A 16,750-nucleotide genomic window follows, 5' to 3' on the forward strand; every position below is an offset into this window, starting at 1 on the left:
TATTTTCAAATCTTCCATATGACTTCAACTAAACCTGGTCTGAGAAAGAAAAGAAAATGCAAGTATTTATACGGTGGCTACATTAGAGTACAGATATAAAGTGAATGCATCCATATTAGAGCATAGAATTTGAATTTGTCATGGGGTAACACAAACAGGACAAAGGTTCATTTGCAACTCCAGCCTCTCAACTCAATTATCTACATGAATTGTGTAGTTTACAAGCCAAGTGCGCCTAGGGGGGTCTTTCCTTGTCCAGCCTCAAAGTAGAAAATGAGCATGGCCAACATAGCAATCCTGGCATGCTTAATCTCAGCTAATTTCAATCTTTCCAGCTTCTCTGCATCTGGGATGTAAACTCCATCCTTGGTAGCGCCACCTAAGCCCAAAGGGTCAAAGAATTTGCCTCCTGGGTAGCCTTGTTCACCTGTAGCATTGGCAAAGTTCTCAGCAGTTTTTGACCATGGAGTTGCCCATTCCACTGACTGTGAGTCTGGGTTGAAGAAATCCACCCATCTCTTGCTCTCAACCCATCCCATAAGAAGCAACTGGGTTCCCAAAAGAGAACCAAACGAAAAAGGAGCAATTGCATTGGGGTCAGCTCCAGCCTCAAACCATGGCACTCCACTCCAGGCCTGCCCCACAAAGATACCTAAAACTGCAGCCATTGCCCACCTCCCATGAATCAGCTCAGCTTCTCTGTACCATTTGAGGAATGACGGGTCCTTCCCCAGGCCTAGTGGGTCAAAACCAAAGTCACCTGGTAGCCTGCACTTGAAACATAATAAATCAATTTCTAAAGAGAAATTTGGAGGAAAAAGTGAAGAGAGAAAATAAGAAAATTTGTGTTCAGATTTCAAATATGCAACTTCACCAAGTTCATGCCTCACCACCACATTCAACATCATTCCAGATGACTCACCCTAAAGCTAGGACATCATTCAACACCACAAAACAAAACATGACAGCAAACAAACACCTCTTCAACCGTTTCTGTCTTCTTAGTTTCTAAAACACTTAATTCAGAAACATTTTTTCAGAAAATGAATAGTCATGGAATTATCTCAGAAAACACATTTTGAAATAAAAAAAGTGTGAAGGAATTTGGGTGGACTCACGATCCATCAAGCCATTCTGGGTCGACGAGATTGCCACCAGCTCTAACACCAGGGAGCCATGACTTCTTTGGTGCTGCTGCAGCTACCACAATGAGTCTTCTAGGACTAACTGCAACACCAAGTTTGCCTCCAATAGCAGTGGCCAGAAGGGTTTGGCTCCTGCTTCCTCCACTCAAGAAGGAAGATCCCAACCCATTTAACACAGCACCAGATGTTGCAGCTGCCATGAGTCTATAAAGTTCTCTGGAGACAATGAGAAAAAAGAGGGTGGTTTTGAGGTTAACTTGTCAGATGCAGAACTTAGAGAGGTTTTATGTGTGAGTGGATGTGAAGTGTGAGAGAATCTAAGGAGTTCTGAGAGAAGGGCGAGTAGGACAGTGAAATCTGTAGAAGAAATCTTAAGGTATAATGGATAGATTTCGGACCAATAGGAACTAGATGTCCATCCTCATCCCACGTTTCTTCCAGCCACGTGGACAACTCAACCACCTATTCCCTCCACTTACCTTCTTCTTTCTATCTTTTCATGTTGTCCATGTTTAGGAAGATAATAATTTCCCATACAATAACGTCCAAACAAAACCATTTTTAATGAACCAACATGTGGATCACCATAAATCTGCTTCTTTCACCTCACAAAAATCTATGCCATATTCTTTATTTCAAATGGTACTCATCAAAGTTGTTCGAGAATAAATCATTAATTAAAAATTAATTTTTAAGATAAAAAAATCATTATTTTTACCAGTGAGAGTCGTATAACTGATTATCTTGTATCTTGTATGGATCTTTATAAATGGATTGATCGACACCAGAAATCCAATTACCCTTGAGTAAGTAGAGTTAGTGAAGTTAATCAGCAATAAGAGATAGGTAATAAACTTTCAAAGATACTTAAATTCTCTCAAATTCTCATCCTCATTCTTATTTATAAATGTTAGAGCTTATATAAATCCATTAATAATTTGTAAAAAATGAATTCTAGCCTTCCTTATTCTTTATTTTTTTTCTTTAAAAAAAGAGAGTTGTTTGATGGAATTTAAGATGATTTGTATCGATCTGTTTCTTATGTATGTGTATATATATACTATCCATGTTATAATATTAAAGACACAAATCTCATATATCGAGTCTACCTTTTAAAGTTTAATTTATACTTTTATATGGTTAACTAATAAAAATCGAGTAAATATGAAAAGTAGTTACTATAAATAATAGAAAAATATTAAAAATGCCTTTTTTTATCATCAACGAAAATTTAATTAAAAATTTATTTGAGTCTTGTTTCTTATTTAATGAGTCATTATTCATAATTCTATATTTCTAATAGTGTAGCTGCAAATAAAAATATGCTAAGAAAAACGTGTTACTGATGCATCATTAACATGGTATGAAAATCCTACTCATTGAACATGTAAACATAGATATATATAAATGTATAGAATAATATTAATAGGTTAAATTAGACTCTGCTTTTTGGTGAATCAAATGGTAAAACTTATTACAGTTTGAACACTTCTAATTAAATTTGTAATATACTTTTAACTTATAATACGAGTTTTTGGAAGGTAATAACACGACATAATCATCAAATGGATGGATGTAAGGTGCAGAGGTTTCAGGAATGGCTCTTCCTCTGTTTCTGTCTGTAATCTGTTGTTGTCCACACGTCCTTCCATTGGTCCACCCTCCTCATCACTCTCTTAAACCAACCCACAATGCAAATCACACCTTAATACAAAATTCAAAAACAAATTTTCAAATTTAAGAAGAAAAAATAGAACTTCATGAAATGGCTCATCTCTTCTCCAGAAGCTTCCATTGTCTCTGGTTACCACGCTGCGATCTTCCACCAAAATCTTCTGAAAGGCTTCGAATTTATGCTCCAAATCCACTTCCCAAACCTTGGGTGACCTTCACGCACCATACCCACATGCTTCCCAATGCCACTTCTTCGCGAAACTCTGATCCTGAGGATTTTGATGTTCTCTCTTCCACTGGTATGCTGCCTTAGCTCTCAAAGACTGTTACTTTTTTCATTTTTATCTTTTGGGTTCATGTTAATTTTCGGTTTTGGTTTCTGGGCTTTATTTTATTTTTCTGAATTGATCAATGTGGACTCGCGCTTCTGGTTATTTTGGCAGAACATTCTGATGGTACTTTTGTTTTCCGATTCGGCACTGCTAGCGAGATTAGACAACATTTAGATGAATTGAACAGAAAGAAAAAAACAGACGAATTGAAGAAAAAGAAAAAATCTGATGCATTGAACAAAAAGAAAAAACTAGATGCATCGAACAAAAAAAAGCTTGCTCGTGAGGGTGTTGTGGAAGAAGACAAAGCTGGTGTTCGAGCTTTGGTGAGTGATGGTGTTGAAAAATTGAACACTGATGTTTATCGTACATTAGAGGATGATGTTGAGTCTTCTTCGACTGTAGTAGTTAGCGTTGCTGATCAACACTCTCTGCTTCCCGTGAAGGAAAAAGAGAGTGTTGTTCTTAATAGTGATTATGGGAGTCCAGTGATCAATGATAGGCATTTGAAGTTGGATTCGGTGGAGGATGGTGATGGTCATCAAGAAATTTTTAGTGAAGATATTGGTGCTGAGTGTAATGGTTTTCTGAGTGCGTCTGAGGAAGATTCGGAACTTGATAGTGATCAAGAAGCTGTAGTTTCAACTGTTGCTCCAGAGTCTGACGCTGTCTCTGCTCTGAAGAGTGGCGCTTCTGCAGAAGTTGAAGAGGACGAAGGTGATGCTGCGGCTTATTTAGTGTCTTCTTAGTCAACATTATCCATTGATGTTTTTAATAGTGATTGTTCTGTTTGTCAGGTAGAAGGCTAACATTGAAGTTGCTCATCTCTCTACAGCTGGCAAGGGTTATGGTGTAGATGGAGTGACGAATAACTTGGCTACAGCGGTGGATGCTGACTTAAGTGAACTGGTGCAAGAATCCACTTCTTTAGAGTCTGAACTAGTTGGTTATAGTGCAACAAACAACCCAACTGCCACTGTTGCTGCTGAGATTAGTGAATTGGTGCCAGAATCCATCTCTTTAGAGTCTGACTCTGGACAAGTTGATTATACTGCAACAAACAACCCAACTTTCTTAGAGTCTGAGCAAGTTGATTATAGTGCATCAAACAACCTGATTGGTGATGAAGATGCTGATGGAAGTGAAGTGGTGCCAGAATCCATTTGTTTAGAGTCTGAACAAGTTGGTGATAGTGCATCAAACAACCTTACTCCTGCTGTGGGTACTGGCTTAAGTGAATTAGTGCAAGAATCCACTTCTTTAGAGTCTGAACAAGTTGGTTATAATGAAACAAAAATTCTGAATGCCGTTGTTGATGCTGACATAAGTGAATTGTTGCCACAAGCCACTTTTTTAGGGTCCGAACAAGCTGGTTATAGTGAAACAAACAACCTGACTGGTGGTGTTGATACCGAATTAAGTGAATTGGTGCCAATATCCACTTCTTTAGGGTCTGAACTTGTTGCTAACGATGAAGAAGCAACTCACCTCATTGTGGATGATTTGATTGATGCAAGTAAACCGGGAAAGTCAGAATTGGTTAGTCTTATTCCCTTTCCTTACAAAGGCTAAAATTTACTTTTTCTGTGCACGTTGTTTTGTTTGAGTACATTTAGCTATTCGACTATATTGGCCCTAACGGATGAAAGCATTCCCTTCAAGAACTGCTTTTTACTGGATTCATATGCTACAGTTTCTAATATCATTTCTGTGTTAATTTCGTGTTTAGTTACATGATGAGGTACCATCCTCAGATTTGGAAAACATCACAGATGTTGACAATACCGAAAGAAGTGATTATGAAAACTCATCACAGCTTACTACGTCACAGATACATTCAGTTGAGGTGGCTAGTGACCGGTATGCCAACAATCTTCTTTCTATTCTCTATTCTAAATTATGTTCCCTCTTCATGGCCAACAACACTGATATATGAAATTATTTCCACCCATCGAAACTTTCTCCCTTTTTATTCCATATGAATGTTTTTTAACATGATCTACTTACCGAATTTGGTGATAAAAGCAATGATAATTTTCAAATCATGCAGAGTGTTATAGAAGTTGTATATGGTGCAAGTAATACATTGTTGTTAGTAAGGAATGAAGTACAATAGCTCCCAATGATCATCATATTCTTCTAAAAACCAAATCATTAAAGATGCAAATATTTAGGTTTGATGCATGGCAACATCTTGGAATTTGGAAATGACATCTGTTTCATGGTTCTTTGCACTGGTTACTTGCATGCACACAGGACAAATACTTCAAAAACGGAGCTTTACCTAGTTTCTGGTGGTGCTTGCTTGCCTCATCCCTCAAAGGTACATTCCATACTTCAAAATCAAGACTCGTTCTTCCAAGTCTATAGGGATGGGAATGAAGCATGTTAAGCTTACAAATATCCGTGATGGGATTTCAGTGTCCTAGTTAAATCAAATTCTAAAAAAAAAGAGAATGATTTCAAGCTGTGTTTTCTATATATTTCTAGGGTATAAAATCAGGTTTGCTCCTCCATGATTAATTAATCACTACTCTGAATTCGTGATTGTTTCCCCTTTCCATTTTTTATACAATTCTTCAATTAAAAAAATATTTTTTGTGATAATTCTTGTTTTGTTTTGGTATGATTGATATGTTTGATGTTTTTAAGTGAAAAGAGTTTTACCCAAATTTATGGGAAGACTGACAATAAATAAATCTGGGAGTGTTCGTGTCAAATGTATACATGCAGTAGATAGAAGAAAATAAGAATTGTTAAATTCTACTGGAAAGTAATGACACTTGAAGGGTAATGACAAACTTATTTCTGGTCAGCAGGATATGTCATCTTGTTGTTTAAGCTGGTGCTCCCAAATGCTTTATTTAGTTTACTCAAATCTAGAAGCTTTTGCTTGCAGCACCCAATAAATTTGAACTTGCATCTTATCACTGACGCAAAATGACCAAAATGTCTTTATTAGTTTTTAAATAGGAGTGGAGGGTGTATCCTAGATTTGGTATTCCCTAATACATTTTTGAATTTGGGTTTTTGGAACACTTTTCCGAATTAGGCTTTTCAAAACAACTTTTCAGAACAGCCTTTCCGGAATATGTTTCTGGATTTTTGTTTTCTAGAATCCCTTTTCTGGAATATGTTTCCAGATTTTGTTTTCTAGAGTGTATTATTTATATTCTGGATTTTCCTTTCCGGAATGGAATTTTGGTTTTTTAATTCTACTCTAGAATTTCATTTCCAGAAGGCAAAAAATCTATTATGGATTTCCTTTTTCCAAAATATATTTTTAAATTCCAAATTTCCAAGTAAAGGGCAATTCTGGAATTTTCGAAATTTAATAGGTATAGGAAGCAATGGCCTAATGTGCAAATACTTCTAGCTTAGGAATCTGACTTGTTTATTGTATGTATATAATCATGAACCTGTGCATGACATTTTAAGTGATGGTTGGCTTGAATCCTGAAGGACAGATGATAAGCCAACTAATAACAAGTTTCAGGCATTGACAGGTAGGGAGGATGCTTATTTCATTTCTCAGCAAAACTGGCTAGCTGTAGCTGATGGAGTTGGTCAGTGGTCTGTTGAAGGTATTCTGTCTACAATATTTGGATATCCATTAAAACTACTGCACTAATATGCCCTTGTTTTTGTCCCTTATTTGTGTCTGTTTAAGGAAGTGCAGTGTGGTACAGAATTTCCGTTTAGAATGTTAGCATGTTACTTACTACAATGGTCCCATTTAATAAGCTAGTGCCATATCTTGAAATTAGGCTTGTTCTCCCTTTTGATAATTCTGAACCTGCATTTACTATCTTCATCTGTTGTTGGATTGGATGAATAGTGTTTAGCATCAGGCTTCTCATGTCTTGCCAGTTGCTATTATTAGAGCTCTGATCTGTAGTCTTTCTTAATTTTGTTCTATGCTTATAACTTACTCACCTTCGATAATTATGCAGGAAATGCTGGACTGTATATCAGGGAACTCATTGAAAATTGTGAAAATATTGTGTCAAATTATGAAAACATTTCAACAATAAAACCTGCAGAAGTTATCATCAGAGGTGCTGCTGAAACACAAACTCCAGGATCATCTGCTGTTTTGGTTGCTCATTTTGATGGACAGGTATATGGCGATTAAAAGCAGAGATAGATTCTACTTTTGGTCTCATCTCAGCAGCCAGAAAAGTATAAATAAATGTAAAACTAACCCCCCTGCAGTATATTTTTCAAATACGTAAATCATCTTCAGCAATTTATTTTCAGGTGCTTCATTCAGCCAATGTTGGGAACACCGGATTTATCATCATAAGAAATGGTTTCATCTTTAAAAAATCAACTCCAATGTTTCATGAATTCAACTTTCCGTTGCAGATAGTTAAAGGACATAATCCCTCAGCACTCATTGAGGTACACAATCTAACTTTTAGCATCCAATCATTCACCTGACATGATTAATATTTGGAAACATTTTTCATGTATGCACCGTTTGAACAGTGAGGCTCTAAAGTTTACAAGTGACATAAGAGAACTTTAGATTATCAAATAGTTAACATTCGTTAAACCATGGTTTCAGGGTTACACAATCGATCTACACGATGGTGATGTGATAGTTACTGCCACGAATGGCCTCTTCGACAATCTTTATGACCAAGAAATCGCCTCTATTATATCAAAATCACTACAAGCTAGCTTGACACCTCAGGTTCATACCCTTCTAATTTTGGTTCTGTGTATCGTTTCCTTTTTAAGGATTTTCTTCTCAACATTATATAAAATGTAGATATATATCATTATCATTTAAACTCATCATCTCAACTATCCAAAGTTGAGAAACACAAATGCTAACCAATTAGTTTTTCCCTTTTGACAACATTTGGGAATATGCTATTGTAAATTACCCTGTTGAAACGTATCTTTTCATAATCCAGGGTCAATATCATGATTTCCATGTGCTAATGAAAGTGGTTCTTCTTGAGTCTAAACTCCAAAACACTAGACAGCTTATGCTTACTTGTGCCGATGCAGGAAATAGCAGAATTATTGGCCGTGAGGGCACAAGATGTTGGAAGATCAACATCCTTAAGAAGTCCTTTTTCTGATGCAGCCCAAGCTCTTGGTTATGTGGGATATGTCGGTGGCAAGCTTGATGATGTAACCGTTATAGTGTCATTAGTTCAACCTAGGTAGCTATCTCCCATATTTTTGTCATGTTATATGTTCCATCTGTATATACAACCCAAGAGATGTGTGAATTTATCATGATACTGAATGGTAGTAACTTTTTTTTTCTCATGGTTTCTCCTCTTATTTGGGATCGGTGCAATCCTCCTGTGCAGGACAATAACACTTTATATTTCCTATCTATTCTGTAAGATACTTTTCAGTCATCTTTATTCTTGTGGACACTGCTAAAATGAACATAAAAAATTGAAAGGCAAAAATAAATAATGCACTTTTCTCGTAGCATAATTCTGCACAATTATATTCAGAACTTTTACACGTCGTACTACTAGTACATCACAAACTACGTCTCTGACTACACGTTTAAAAAGACTAAAATCGAAAATTATCAAAAGAAAACATATTTAATCACTGAATTAAACAATTTAATAATCGGAAACACTAAAGTGTGCTAGTAAATAAATAAATGGCCAAGATTAGTAAATAAAGGAGCCTAAATCTCCATAAAGGGCGAGTTCGAAGTTCCAGCTCAGACTGAGGGAGTGAGTGAGAAGTGACAGAGACGAAGTGAGAGTTGAAACCCCATAATCTCCACAGCCCACAGCACACAGCCTTGCTCATGGCACCCAAGTGGTTTCTCATTGCATGCGTCGTGGCCGTCATCTGGGCTGCTGACGTGGCTCCCACCGCCTCATCACACCAGGGTCACGCCCATGCCCCAGCACCCTCCGCCGACTGCTCAACCGTCGTCCTTACCTTGGAGGATTGTCTTTCCTTCGTTTCCAACGGCAGCACCCGAACCAAACCTCAGGGGAAATGCTGCTCTTCCTTGAAAACTGTGCTCACCACCGCTCCCAACTGCCTCTGCGAGGCCTTCAAGACTAGCGGTCAGCTCGGTTTCCCCATTAACACCACCAAGGCTCTCACTCTCCCAGCTGCCTGCAAACTCTCTACCCCTTCTCTCTCCAACTGTGGATGTTAGTTTTTCCTCTACCCATTTGCTTTTTCTCTCGCGTTTATTCCTCTTTGTCACCCGGGCCAGAGTATTTTCACACAAAGTCTTCTTTTTTACGGTCTGTCGAACATAAATTTCGACTCTTGCTAGGTTTATGTCGGTAATGAGATTTTTTTTTTTTGCAGTGTCTGCTTCGCCTGCTCCTGCTCCTGCTCCTGGTATGTTTACACGTTTATGCCATTTACCATCTTTGCTTTTGTGGTTCCATGTTCAATTTTATACCAAATTAAATGTTGGCCTTTGGGGGTGTACATTTGCTTCATCCCAAAGTTTTAAGGGCAATTTTTCATCTGTTTTCTTTCTTTTGTATTTAATCGTCTGGGTATACCTTTTGTAGACAGTTTTTAAATTAACTAAAACATTATCGATTATTAACTCAATTGTTGGCATGATTAATTGTTCTTCAAGATTTCTTTGTCAAGATGTTGGGTTTGGTTGGGAGATTACTGGATTTATTCATGTTTTTTATTAATAGTGAAATGTAGTAGCAAGGTGGAAGGAAAATAAAAAGCTGTTATCTGTCATATATCTTCTGCGTGTCAATTATGCATGTTTGTTCTTTATTGTGTGTTGTGTGAAATATTTTGAAGGCTTTTGATCAATGTTGTTAGGTTCTCGATCTCTCACATGACTGGTTTTTCTGATTTGAATCACTACAAATTTTCCTGCAGGTTTCTCTCCTCCAACATCTGCTGGTGCAAATGGATCTCCAGGTGTAGTTCCATCATCAACTCCTGGGAACGCAGCCTCAACTCCTGGATCCTTTATTATTTGCCTCTTTGTTGTTGTGTTTCTCGTTTCATTTTGAGGTAGGGACATCACATGAGAGATGTTCCTGTCTTTTTGACTTTTCCATCTTCTGCTAGACTTAATGAAGTAGATAACATTAAGTGTGTTGAACCTACTCTATGCTTGTATATTTATGTTCTATGATGTATATGAGTGAGTCTACCATTATTATTATATGAAGTGATATTAATGTGCATGTGCTTTGTATCTTGTTGACTAGTACGTGTGCCACGAGACACAAGGGAGAACTTGTTTGTGGATGAATTGTAATGACTAAACGAAAGCCAATAACAACTATGGTACATGAGTGACCCACTAGGCACCAAATGGGAAGCTTCTTTCTCATATGGTTTTTATTGTCAGCACCATAAGTACTCAACCAACTCCCTCTGCAAAATTATTTCCAGACATGGGTCCTGCAGGCTGTGTTTCGAAGATTTAACTCTAGCAGTTAAGTGTTTCAAAATGGATCTACTTTGGCAATTATTTTTAATGGAAGTTGGTTTTTTTTGGTGAAACTATTATTGTTTTTCATGTCATCGACAACCTGTATTGTTTATGGCTCAAAATTATGACAACTAACGCAAACAAGTTATCCATGAGTGAGCCTACGTTGTGGTCCTTTATCTGAGGCGAAAGGCATCTTTGTCCACTTTTAGGCACGTACGTGAGAAAAGAGGATGGGTTGATTGCCACGAAGGAAATGCCAAAATCTGTGGTGATGTGTAGCAGATAATGTTCGTATCTATATCCAGGAATGTAAGATTTGAAGATCAACTCTATAGGGCTAGAGTTAAGGGTTACCGAATGACAAGTTTTTCGGAATCTTGTTGAGTTTCATCAATGAAGAAAGTTTTTCGTAGTGGAATGGATTTCTGCAAATTGAGATCCAACATTATAAACAACAGAAACAAGAGGGAAACAAAAGAAGTTCTCCAATGAGGGGAATAAGAAATGTAACAATAACGTAAAATATAATGAGTATAATATAAAATATGAGTTGAAAGTATTTTTAAGGTTTAGGGTAAAATATTGGACATAAAGAAAATGCTTTAACTCGACAAAGTTTCTTAACTCGATAAAGTGGCAATTGCTTCCTGCACCATATCACTGCATCCAATTCCAGCGAGAAAGACGAAACTGTTCTTAAAAAAAATCCAAAATATGTGTTTCGGATTTTTTTCCGGAACGAAATTTTATATTATGGATTTTTTTATCTGGAATGGATTTTTCATTTTGTTTCTGGATTTTCATTTCCGAAACACAATAATTTCTTTTCCAAATTTTTTTTTCCATAATGTATTATTTTTCAATTCCAGATTTTTTTTGTCCAAAATAGAATTTTAATTTTTTTTCCGGATATTTATTTCCGAAACTCAATAATCACTTCTGGATTTATTTTTCTGGAATATATTATTTTTAATTCTGGATTTTTATTTCTGGAATTAAAGGCATTTTTGGAAATTAAAAAAACATGTTGGGTGCATGTTAAAAATGATTGAGTGTAGGAAGCATTTGTCCTATAAAGTTTCTTGCCGACCCAGTGTTGCCCTATTTGTTTAAATTAATTTCTTTAAATTTGTATTGTATATTAAATATTTTTAATTTATAGATAATTTGTTTGTCTTATAAGCATGTTTATAGATAAATTTGGGCAAAGAAACATATTATAGCTAACTGTGTCACTGAAAGGTTATTTTGAAAGGCATGAATTGTGAATTGCTTTCTCGGTACATTCTCAGATCCTCATGCTTTCTTAGTCGCATTAAAGGTCAACCAAAAAGGCTAATAATAGACCTTAATCAAAAACTAAGTTCTTAAATAAAGAATGTCAAATTCTCCCTCCACTTCATTCTCTTCTTTCTTTATTTTCAGGTTAATCCTGAAAAAACGATTTTAATTTTTTTAAAAAATTTAAATAATTTGAAATTAAACATAATCTCACCTTTTAAAATAATTTTAGTTGTACCGGCATTCCATATACTTCTTTCAGCCACAATACTTCTATTATTCTTTAGTCACAGTATTTGAGAAAGTTGTTTCATCATTTGAACATATATGAGAGAGTTGCAAGAAGATTCGTTGTATTTGATATTTTTCAATATGAAGATAATATTTTGTAGTTTTGTACTTCATTCTTGCATCTAGTTGAGTTTTATTTTGGTTGTGATTTCCAAAAAATGAAAAAAAAAAATAAGCGAATTAAGACACAACCACCACCACTAAAAACATACAAAACTTTTCTCAACCACACATTCGCCACTAGCCATCATCAACACTTAAGAACAAAGAGGAAGACATCATACTCAAAAGGATATTATTAGAATTAAAAAAATATAAAGGTGCAGGAAAAAGTTATAAAGGTGCAGAAAGAATTTACCTAAATTCTAATTTTAAGCCCATTAATGATATTGGGCTGGATAATAATTTACATTAACAACTGAGTGATATTGAAAGTCCAATATGGAGAATATAGAGCATTACTTTATCAAGAAGAACAAAATATTAGAAGAAACAACCTATTTGAAACAATGATTCTTCGTACCTAATTAACATTCATTAACTCAAGCCCTAATACTTATATATGATAATTTTATTCATTAATTGTACATACATTATTTACATCATCACATGTTACAACGGATGCATGATTTAAATTTGATTTATATTGAACAATTTTTTTTTTCTAAATTTAGTTGATTTTTTTTTTCAATTTTAAATAAGTGAAATAAATATATTAAACTATTAATGTTTTTATAATGAATTATAGTTTTTCTTTAATTTATTAATAAATTCAAAAAAAAATTATATTGTTGTAGTAAGTCCAATAGTTTGCATCGTTTTTTTACCGTCTCGGACAATTCTTTCCTTTTTTTTAGCAAATTTATGTTTTTTTTTTAAATTATGAATCTAAATAAGTTCCTTAGGAAAGTCCTGCCAAGATTTGCACAATTTATATAATAAGGACAAAGTTGTTTCATCCTAACAAAATTTTGATTAGCAAACATTTAAAGTGAATTTTACTAAAGTTATACATTTAGAGCACAACTTAAAAAATTTTGCTGAATTTTTTTTTAAATCTGTTTGTTTTTTTAATAAAAATATAATAATTAATTAAATTATTGAGTATCTTAAAATTTGACAAATTATGAGTTATACATTGGATTAGATGTAGTCATATGTTTCCATTACAAAAAAAAAATCATTGAATCAAAATTAATTTTAGAAAAAAAATAATTAGTTAATATAATGATCAAATTAAAGATCATTTATTAATCAGTTTATATTACTATATTAAATAGTTTATAAAATAATATTTAATTAGCTATTAATGTTTATCTATCAATTATTTAAATTCTAAATTTGGTAGAACAATCTTATTTGATATAAACTAAAAGTTTTTAATATGATAATTACATAAAACTACTGACTAAAAAAACATTCAAATATTTAATGCAACCACGTATTGATAAAATGTAACGATTTTACCTTAATTAATCTTTGGTTGATATAATTTATATATATATATATATATAAAGAGAGAGAAATAAAAATTTTCCGGGATAATATTATTGTTGAATATATTTCATTAATTTTTTTTCAAAATGTACTTTGTATTATAGTCAAAATTACTGCATATTTTAGAACTTGTTTAAAGTATTTGTTTTCGCTATTTTAAAATATTTTTGGTTTAAATATTTTTTTTCCAAAGTATGGTGGACTCTTCAAGTGTTCAATTATTATCCTGTGTTTGGTTTAGATGAAAAACAAAAGAGTAGAAGTAGAAAATAAATAAGTTGAGAAATAAGTCAAATTGAGTGTGCAGTTGTTTGATAAATTGAAATAAAATAAAAAATGATTTTTAAAGTAATTCATTTGATTGAAAATAAAATATATATGTTTAATTTTTTCATTGAAACATAAGTTAATATGTTGCATCTTCTAGTGGTGAAATTTTTTTTGTTACTCTGTAGTAGGAACAGAGGTCTAAACTAGGCCAAAATAATTCATATTATTAAATAAGGTGTTTTGCTAGAGACCAAATTTTTTAGGTGTTCTGAATGACTTGTGCCTCGTAGTTTGGCACCTGACCAAACCTCCCATTGTCTTATCAAAGGATGTTTACCTTAAACTAATAAATATATATAAGAGACAATTCTACCTTATTAACTATTGCCTATTAAATAAGGTACCTAGACCAAATTTTGTAAGGTCTTCTAAATGACATGTGCCTCATAGTTTGGTACCAGACCAAACCTCTCATTGTTCCATCAAAGGATGTTTACCTTAAACTAAAGCAAAAGGTATTGCACTTTCCCATCACTCTTCTTCTCAATCCGTATCAGCGTGTATGTTTTAGAAGAAAAAAAAAAAAAGTGTATTCTTAATTATTATGTAACTTTCTTATGTTTCTTCCTATATATATATCAAAATTTCTTTCATTTTCATATACTCTCTTTATTCGCTCATGTTATAAGTCTTGTTCAATAATAAATGTAGTTATTATTGCACTAAAGCAAAAGGTATTGCACTTTCCCATCACTCTTCTTCTCAATCCGTATCAGCGTGTATGTTTTAGAAGAAAAAAAAAAAAAGTGTATTCTTAATTATTATGTAACTTTCTTATGTTTCTTCCTATATATATATCAAAATTTCTTTCATTTTCATATACTCTCTTTATTCGCTCATGTTATAAGTCTTGTTCAATAATAAATGTAGTTACCTCTTTAAAGCTGATAACTTGAAATTTCTTGATCTGTGATGATACAATGTTAATGTATAAGAGTATCAACGTACGACCTGTTCATGACGTTACAATCTTCTAGTCTCAAACATGTACTAACGAGACTAAAAGCTTACATCGAAATCAACCCATGACGTTAGAGTCTCCTAACTTAATGTATGAGCCAATGAGACTAAAAACTTACATCAGAATCGGCCTATGACACTACAATATACATGAATGTTGCTTACATTAACTATTAAAAGATTGCACTAAAATAATATACGGTATTAATTTTATAAAATTGGATTATAAAATAAAATTTATATTTATTTATTCATTATAAAATATTTTTAGTTTTAATTAACATAAATTATATATTTATATTTATGGATAAGGAATAACCTAATAAATTAAAAAAAAAAACTTTTGATAGAATAACTTTTTTTTACCATCATGTGTTTTCAGGTGCTACTCACGTGATAATAGTAAAAATATTCATTTCACAAACTCTTCAACTCGTTTTAAGCCTTCACATATGTGAAAGAGTCAGAGAGAAAAAGTAAATCAATCTCTGAGCAAGAGGATGAAAAACTAGTGAGGTAAAATTTTTGTTTCTATTTTCTTATGATTTACAATTTTGTAATATTCAAATAATTCATATATACATTAATTATGATGAATAGAGGAAAAGAATTAAAATAGAAAACTCTACAATTACTTTATTGAAACATTAAAAAAATATTTTATTTCTTGTTAATTTTAAACATAACCAAAGAATATAAAAAAGTGAGAAAATAATTGATGATATTTATAAAAACTATATCAAAGACTGGTGTTCCAACTTCAAATCCAAAAAAATAATATCACTAAATTATCCCAAGCAAACTAATTTTTCACCAGTTTGTATACATTCATATTTTAACCCATATTTACAAATATAAAAATCTGTTTACATTATTATATTTCCAATGAAAAAAAAAAAAAAACTCTTGTGGGTTAATATAAAAAAAATCTCCAACAAGAACTAAAACGAGGTTGTTGCGATATTAAGATCTCGGCTAGGCTCAAACCTCAATTAACGACCATCATTTACCATCACATAAAAAATATTATTAAAAAAATAAATAAAAATATACAAAAATACGGATACTCCGTAATCCTTTCTTTCTCTTCAACTTAGAATTAACACAAGGATTTTAGATCATGCACAAAAACCAATTACTCTGATAAACTCTTATTTTATATATGATCTGGTGCAGAGTGAATTTCACAGTATCTATTATAAGTAAGGTATTTATTTTATGGATAAGAACAAAACTTGTCTCTTTCTCTCTTTGCTCCTCTTCAATGTACCAAACTATTAACTATTTTTTAATGCTAGTTGTTCCCTTATCCATAACCTACGTTCCAGATACCTTTTATTAATTCGTTTTAAAACAACAATAAACGTTGTCATGCACTGTTTCTATACGTACTTTTCTTTAACAAAACTTCAAATAATTAAGACACAATTGACTTTTTTTTACCAAATTAAATGATACTAATTTAAAAGGACAGAGTAGAATGGTGTGATAAAACAGTCTTAGTGCTTTGAATATAGTCACTATGAATTTATTACTTTCATATCCTTATGTTCTAGGTTAGGAAATCGTGAGATAATGAGAGAAAGAAGTTAATTACACAGATTAATTGAATATGCAAGATTATAATTAATTTGAAAATATAACTTAAAATAATACTAAATATAAAAATAAGAAAAAAAGAGTAAGAAAATCCTAATAAAAAAAACAACCCAACTGAAATTTTCAGACTAAATTAAATATTTAAATTGAGAAACATTCCTCATAACTACAATAGAAACAAAATAAATAACAGAAATATTTTTGTATAC

The 16,750-nt window shown here is 33.1% G+C and overlaps 3 protein-coding genes across 6 annotated transcripts; 2 read left to right on the plus strand and 1 right to left on the minus strand.

Annotated features, from left to right (window-relative positions):
* Positions 1–40: 40 nt before the first annotated feature.
* Positions 41–1,680, minus strand: LOC137832806 (chlorophyll a-b binding protein CP24 10A, chloroplastic). Its single transcript, XM_068641158.1, has 2 exons — positions 1,119–1,680; positions 41–768 (listed from the first exon to the last, which is right to left on the minus strand). The coding sequence occupies exons 1-2, from the start codon at positions 1,343–1,345 to the stop codon at positions 219–221; spliced, it is 777 nt and encodes a 258-aa protein (XP_068497259.1). The 5' UTR covers positions 1,346–1,680; the 3' UTR covers positions 41–218.
* A 986-nt stretch (positions 1,681–2,666) lies between these two features.
* Positions 2,667–8,440, plus strand: LOC137832802 (Protein phosphatase 2C family protein). 4 transcript variants are annotated; one of them, XR_016521803.1, is made up of 10 exons: positions 2,667–3,118; positions 3,263–3,868; positions 3,987–4,690; positions 4,881–5,011; positions 5,408–5,474; positions 6,658–6,735; positions 7,105–7,271; positions 7,412–7,555; positions 7,722–7,850; positions 8,174–8,440. XR_016521803.1 is itself a non-coding variant. In XM_068641149.1 (10 exons), exons 1-10 carry the CDS (start codon positions 2,911–2,913, stop codon positions 8,333–8,335), a joined length of 2,406 nt encoding a protein of 801 aa, XP_068497250.1. In that variant the 5' UTR covers positions 2,695–2,910; the 3' UTR covers positions 8,336–8,440. The 4 variants fall into 4 exon arrangements, 1 of the variants encoding a protein (XP_068497250.1); XR_016521805.1 differs by having other exon boundaries at positions 2,695–3,118; positions 6,614–6,735; XR_016521804.1 differs by having other exon boundaries at positions 2,695–3,118; positions 6,619–6,735.
* A 379-nt stretch (positions 8,441–8,819) lies between these two features.
* LOC137832808 (non-specific lipid transfer protein GPI-anchored 11) lies at positions 8,820–10,327 on the plus strand. Its single transcript, XM_068641160.2, has 3 exons — positions 8,820–9,306; positions 9,470–9,502; positions 10,016–10,327. Exons 1-3 carry the CDS (start codon positions 8,949–8,951, stop codon positions 10,150–10,152), a joined length of 528 nt encoding a protein of 175 aa, XP_068497261.1. The 5' UTR covers positions 8,820–8,948; the 3' UTR covers positions 10,153–10,327.
* Positions 10,328–16,750: the final 6,423 nt, after the last annotated feature.

The sequence above is a fragment of the Phaseolus vulgaris genome, chromosome 6 (assembly GCF_051622355.1).
Source record: "Phaseolus vulgaris cultivar YP4 chromosome 6, ASM5162235v1, whole genome shotgun sequence".
Classification (NCBI taxonomy): Eukaryota; Viridiplantae; Streptophyta; class Magnoliopsida; order Fabales; family Fabaceae; genus Phaseolus; species Phaseolus vulgaris.